This window comes from Puntigrus tetrazona, chromosome 14, assembly GCF_018831695.1.
Source record: "Puntigrus tetrazona isolate hp1 chromosome 14, ASM1883169v1, whole genome shotgun sequence".
In the NCBI taxonomy this organism is placed as follows: Eukaryota; Metazoa; Chordata; class Actinopteri; order Cypriniformes; family Cyprinidae; genus Puntigrus; species Puntigrus tetrazona.
This window is the reverse complement of record NC_056712.1, coordinates 25,808,015-25,814,826: the sequence shown is the minus strand read 5'-3', so window position 1 is coordinate 25,814,826 and position 6,812 is coordinate 25,808,015. Positions and strand designations below refer to the sequence as shown.

The window sequence follows — 6,812 nt, the reverse complement described above, 5'->3', positions numbered from 1 at the left end:
ATATATAAAACATTTTAAAATAAAAATGAATAAAATAAAATTGTATTTTACATTACAGCAATACTACTGTTTCTAATTAAATGTAGTGTCACCAAAGGTAATAATTCATAATATAACCGATAATATATTAAAAGTGCCAAGAACACTCATAGGGAATGAAAGAGTGAAAAACGGATACACTGGATATAGATAATTTCTCACCTCCAGTTTTGATCAGTGGAACACTCTCATTACCTCCCAGCATGCAACATGGTTCATGGCATTTTTCATTTTTCTTGGTTTACCTTTAACTGAACTCAAGGAAACCTTCTGCGTATCTCCTGCAGAGTTTATATTTTGAAGATCTCCTGCAGAGTTTATATCTGCTTGCTTACCCATTCCTTCATATAACGGCGCCTCCTTCGCCGTTAGAGAGAATGTTAATAAATACTAACAGGAAAATGTGACAGTTTTGCCTCTTCTCAGAGTACAAGAATATATATACGTTTACCTTAAAATAAAAGATATTGTAATAGTCGACTGCATGTTTAGATTCCCTGTTTTTAGGAAATCAGTTTAGCGTGAATTACTTTAGTGTGTGTTACTTTGCATTTTATATGTATTGTTTTGCATTGCATGCTAGTTGGAAAGTGAATCCGTTTACATTCTGCGCTTTAACAGAATTAGCAGAGCTCAGCCTCACATAGCGCAGAAATAGTGTAGAAAACAGCCTGTTTTTTTTTCCCACTTTGTAATTTGAAAACAGTTAAATGTTCAAGCTAGAAACAATGTGTTCTCATTTTCACCCATATAAAAAAAGCCAGCGAGTATATCTTCCCACTCCAAATTGTTATTCTTGGAGAGAGCGCTTGCGAAAAACAAGTGATTTAAGACAGGCAAACAGCTTTAAAACTATAAAAGGATCAGACTTTGAGACAGACTTGTTGTTCTGGTATTTGACATTTATCATATTAGCAGAATCAGAGATGCATTGCACTTTGAAATGATCTGAAAGCTTTGGTGAATCATCAAAAAAATGTGCATCTCCAAAACCTTGACCTTGACTTGAATTAAAATTAATAGACAGGAAAGGAAAATAAAAGCCTCCTGTGGATCTGGTTAAATTGCAGCATAAGAGAATAAGATCTCAACCTGTTTATTAGCTGAACGCTTGTGACCTTCCCGCAGACATAATTTGAGATTTCTAACCTTACAATAAATACAAGGTATGATAAATTTAGTTTTAACACTTGACATCGCCAATTAGAGAAAAATAATGAGTGTCCATAACAGCATTGTTTTTATCTATGAAAAAATTTAGATGAGGATTTCACTGAATCTTAGGTCATTTTGATTATAATTCAACAGCTGATTCCAGGCTCTGTGTTTATGAACTCTCACTCGTTTTCCTCCTTTATTTGTAACGTAGCTGGTAGTGAACCAAGCTGGTGTAGTTCCTCGACTCATTGTAGACGTAGTTCTCTTTAGCTCTGGATGATTTTGTGACTGTCTCTTGATATTCTGTTCTAATCCAATATTTCTCTCTTTCTCCTTTCCCAATCCCGCCTCCACAATTCTCCCTTCCTCACCTCCCATTTTAACCCATTAATCCCTTCTCCTCCCTTGGTTACGTGTCTCCTGTCCTAAAACCCTCCCTCTGTACGTGTGTAATCGCGCTCACCTTTTTTCACCTTTCACCTTTTTTTTTTTTTTTGCCATGGGACATTGTGTAATTTGCTTGCAGACCCCATAGACCCTGATGTTGATTTGTACGAACTTTTCCATGCTCCATACACTCCAGTACCAGACCCTTTACCCATGCTGCCTCCTGTGGGCGTTCAGGCGTCCGTTGTGGGCCACAACAGCATTAAAGTCACCTGGGCGGACAACTCACTGCCCAAGAACCAGAAGATCACAGATGCACGTTACTACACAGTGCGCTGGAAGACCAACATACCCGCAAACACGAAGTTCAAGGTATGTTAACAGAACCTAGGCTTCTCACGGGCGAGTCTTCAGTTGTTGTATCACTGATGTTGATTTTTTTTTTTTATTTTAGGTTGCTAATACCACTACACTCAGTCACACTGTGACGGGTCTTAAACCCAACACCTTGTACGAGTTCTCTGTCATGGTGACCAGGGGCCGAAGGACCAGCACTTGGAGCATGACTGCACATGGAACAACTTTTGAAGCAGGTATGTATGATGACTCAAGTAGTTTTGGTGTACATGTAAATGCATTCAATGAGTAATAAACTTTGCATTTGCTTAAAGTGGGAGGTAGGGCTGGGCGATATGGCATAAAAAAAACCCCTACAAAACAACAAAATTGTTCAAAACTTAACTTTATTTTATTTCGATTTTTCCTTCTGGAATTTGATCTGGATCTCCCCGTTAGGGTAAAATGGAATCAGAAACTAGATGACAAAAAGACAAATGGCCCTGCCATTGTAAACAGTGAAAATGTAACATAATGTAATATAACCCTTTTTGCCCAAATGGTAAATTAGTATTCAGAAAGGCACAGAACATGAACAATTGCTTGCCTGTTACATTACCCTTACCGCATGAAGAGTATAGGGGATGACTGAGGACGATTACTAACGACATGCAGATCCTGAACACCACTGACAATCGCGATTGTGAAGTTCGAAATTGAAAAAAAAAAACAATCGTGCAAAAGCAGTTTTAATGGCAGGCATAATAGCGGCTCCCTGATGCCTGCAATTTTATGTACGTTATGATTACCAAATGATAAAACTCCCATCCCATCTCATATTTATTCCCTTTAAGGAGTTACGTAGCGCACACAATTTTCTTTCTGTACACGGAACTACGGGAGCGTCGGCAGATGTTAAAGAGAAAACCAATTTTCATTCAAACGAGTCGATGTAAACTACATTCGCGTTAATCAATAAAATAGATTTATCGCCCAGCCCTAGCGTGAGGGACTATTTGCAATTATAGTCTTGATTAATTTTGTATTTCTCCCCAGTCCCAAGTTCTGCACCTAAAGATGTGACTGTAGTGAGCAAAGAGGGACGACCGCGAACGATCATCGTCAATTGGCAGCCCCCCTCAGAAGCCAATGGCAAGATCACAGGTGACAAAATTTTTATTACAAATATATACCCAATAGAGACAGCTGCCAGGTTTCCATTACAGATTTGCGCAAAACTTTTGTAATATATACTTTTTCCCAATTTTTCCAAATGGCGTAATTTGAAGGGTAACGGAAACGCGGCTAGTGACTTTTTAACTTGCCTGATTTATCATTACAACGTGCCTCTGTTTTACTTTTTCCTCTGCCTTTCCAGGTTACATCATTTACTACAGCACTGATGTGAATGCAGAGGTTCACGACTGGGTGATTGAGCCAGTAGTGGGAAACAGGCTAACCCATCAGATTCAAGAGCTGACCCTTGATACCACCTACTACTTCAAGATCCAGGCGCGCAACTCTAAAGGGATGGGTCCCATGTCTGATGCTGTCCAATTCCGCACTCCTAAAGGTAAACCAGCTCATTCATGCCGATGAATGATAACAATCAACTGCCGCCTGCTGAAAAGACCAGCATGGGTTATGAATACAAAAATACAATGGGATACTGGTGTGACCAATACGTTTCATATGCTTCTTAACCAGCCAGATTTTTCTTTTTAAAAAGAAAAATGCCAAATCGAATAGTAGCAGACCATAATGAACTAGCCCAGTAGGGAATATCATGCTGTTCTTTTCAGCACAGTTGCTAAATTCTAATTAGTAGAATTCAATATTGGGACCAATATATGCACTTACGCTATGTTTAACCTAAGCTAAAGCTTAACCCTTGCGTTTGCCCTGACCTCACCAATCTTTCATACTGGCTCATGCACAAGTCGTCCATAGGATCCTGCTTAGCTCTGACTGCACGCCTCTCTCCCTCTAACCTGTCTCCTCTCCTTCTGCTTTGTCCTGCTAGCCGAATCCTCTGACAAAATGGCTAATGACCAAGGTAATTGCTCTCTCTTCTCTTATTCCACTAATGTCCTCAAATTGAAGTGAGCAGCTTGTTTCCCCTGAACACTGAAATTCATCAGCAGTCAAAGAAAGATCCAGCTGGTGTATAGCAGAAAAACATCTTATTTGCTTCCCTGACTTCCATTTACTAATAGTTTATCAGCAAAACGCACATGTGGCTAAAACTTCATACTACTAACAAGCTTTCCTCAAGCACATTTTGGTCAAAAGATGAGTGTCATGCTCTTCTCTGAAGTATAGCTTGTGGGTTTATCTGTTTGCATGCTGTGGGTGAAATGTGTACTTTATACAGGAGCTGTAGATTCTGAAGTGCTACCTGCCATTTTATCTTATCTGTCCTCTCGTAGCTCCAGGTATATTGGTGAAACCAGGAAGACCCTCTGCACCAGAACAAGGTTTTGGATCAGTTGGTAATTGCTGTTTTATGTTTCAATGATGTAATCAATTATGTACCATAGCAGCAAGAAACTACCCTAGCATTGTGCCTAATTACCAGTAAGCAATACCATAACCACTCGTAGTCACAACCAATTAATGCTTAGCAACACAGCTATATAGCAACATCCCATCAACACCCTTAGTAAAAAACAGCAAAAGCTGTCCAATGCCATTGTAGCAACTAACCATTAGTAGTAACCAAGTAACATCTAAATAACAACCATGCAATCATGTAGAAACACCTTAGGATCAACTTATCATCAGTTAGCAACCACAGCTAAATTAAACCAGTTCCTTCTATATTACTCTCTGTCATAAACATTTTCAAAACTTTCAGGCTCGAATTTGCCTTGACGACTTTTCTTGTACTTTTATAACCATAGAATTTCAATATTTCAGGGAAAACAGATATGTCTGGCACTGGCGATAACCACATCCTGGTTATTGTCATAATTGTGTCTGTGGGTGCGTTTACCATCATCCTGGTTGTGGTTGGTGCCTTCCTGTGTACACGCCGTACTACAACACAGCAGAAAAAGTAAGTTCAGATCTCCTGCTGACTAATAGTCCTAATTCTCAGTCCTAGCGTGAGGGTAAATGTATTTGCGCACAACCTTTCCTCAAACTGTTTGGTGTGATGTTCAGGAAACGTGCAGCCTGCAAGTCCGCCAACGGATCCCACAAGTATAAGGGAAATTCTAAAGATCTGAAGCCACCAGACCTCTGGATCCACCACGAGCGTTTGGAGCTGAAACCTATCGACAAATCGCCTGAATCTAATCCAGTGATGACTGACACACCAATCCCCCGAACCTCCCAGGACATCACCCCGGTGGACGGCTCCATGGATCCTATGCTCCAGAGACGTAACTCTTACCGTGGTAAGAACTTTTAATTTAAAGACCCCATGAAATCAGAACAAAAAGTGTTTTGTCTGTTGAGGATCTCTCATGTGTATACTAGTGGACATCCACAGTTCTGGAGATTTTTGATGTATTTATAGTATTTCTCTTCACTATAACCTTTCTCAGTACCATCTACATCTGAGTATAAGTAGCAAGTAGCTATGATTTAAACCTAAAGCTGCCTAAAAAGCCTCTTTGAAATGTCTAGTCCAACTTCCTGTTTCAAAGATTTCATGGGGTCTTTAAACCTGACCAGCCTTCACCTGCTGCATAATCCATGACATCATTCTAGCTGCTGCTTCTGAAAGATGCTTCAAAGTCATGTCTATTTGTCATTATTGCTTGCGATTGGCATGTTCCATGCTTAAAATGGAAAAACTTGTAGCCCTGTTTCCTTTGTTCTCGTGGCATGAATGGTGATATCCATCTGCTGCTGCCTACTCCTATAGATCTCCTGATATGTGTGTCTACACTGCCCTCTAATGGAAAAACAATAGAATCCCACTGCAATAGTGAAAATATCACATGATCTTGGCAAGTGACTCTAGGGAGTCAGCTGGTTTTCTTCATATGGCTCTTGTATTGGGAGCCTGTTGGGTGGGTAAGCCTGTCTCAATCTGATTGGCTGGTCGCTGTCTGATTTACAGGCCATGAATCAGAGGACAGCATGTCTACACTGGCAGGCCGTCGGGGAATGAGACCTAAAATGATGATGCCCTTTGATGCACAACCCCCTCAGCGTAAGTGTGTCATCCTGAACCAGGAACCGGACACCCTTAATTTGGCCTCTTTTCTTTCAGCTAGGATAATAAACGATTTATACACTTTGAAATAACATAGTCCTCAAACAAGGTTCCCTGAGTTCATTATTGTAGTTGAAGGCCTAAAACATACTCTACTCAAGCTAAGAAAATGAAACATTTTGAAATGCATGACAATGTTCGGGTCAACCAGAGAAATCGTGCACTGCTAAGCAAGAGACAGTTGCTTAGCATATTTGCTAAAGTTAGCTACGCAGCAGTGAAGCAACAGGTTGGCCAAGAATATGCATTTGCATTTGCATACTTGTCTAGAGTATGTTTGTAGCCTAATAATAATTCTTTAACCTAGCAAAATAGCCTGTCTTTCAATCTGTGTTGTTCTTTGTTTGCATGAGCAGATGTTATAGATGCACCATGCTTTCCATGATCTCATAGCTTTGTGTGCAAGGTTTAAACCATGGCGCTCTATTATTTGTGTCCATTCGCAGCTGTGATTAGTGCTCACCCCATCCATTCCCTCGATAACCATCACCATCATTATCACTTGGGCAGCCTGGCCTCGCCAACACGCAGCTATCTCCACCACCAGAGCAGCACGCGGTCCATCGCCACCCCCATCTCTCATCTAGACAGGGCAGAGTCCACAGGTGAGAGTGCATTAGTGGGACTTTGTGAAGACCTTCACCGTACCTGGATACAGTTGTGT

General features: G+C 40.5%; 1 protein-coding gene across 1 annotated transcript in view; it reads left to right on the top strand.

Moving 5' to 3' along the window:
* The window catches only part of LOC122357539 (neogenin-like), a 9,938-nt gene that overhangs the window by 2,841 nt on the left and 285 nt on the right, over positions 1 to 6,812 (top strand). The window contains exons 5-14 of the mRNA XM_043256939.1: positions 1,724 to 1,956; positions 2,039 to 2,177; positions 2,977 to 3,084; positions 3,299 to 3,493; positions 3,944 to 3,976; positions 4,350 to 4,412; positions 4,840 to 4,978; positions 5,086 to 5,321; positions 5,993 to 6,085; positions 6,595 to 6,792. Of these exons, the coding sequence (XP_043112874.1) occupies positions 1,724 to 1,956; positions 2,039 to 2,177; positions 2,977 to 3,084; positions 3,299 to 3,493; positions 3,944 to 3,976; positions 4,350 to 4,412; positions 4,840 to 4,978; positions 5,086 to 5,321; positions 5,993 to 6,085; positions 6,595 to 6,792 (1,437 nt within the window). The remainder of the gene's footprint in view (positions 1 to 1,723; positions 1,957 to 2,038; positions 2,178 to 2,976; positions 3,085 to 3,298; positions 3,494 to 3,943; positions 3,977 to 4,349; positions 4,413 to 4,839; positions 4,979 to 5,085; positions 5,322 to 5,992; positions 6,086 to 6,594; positions 6,793 to 6,812) is intronic.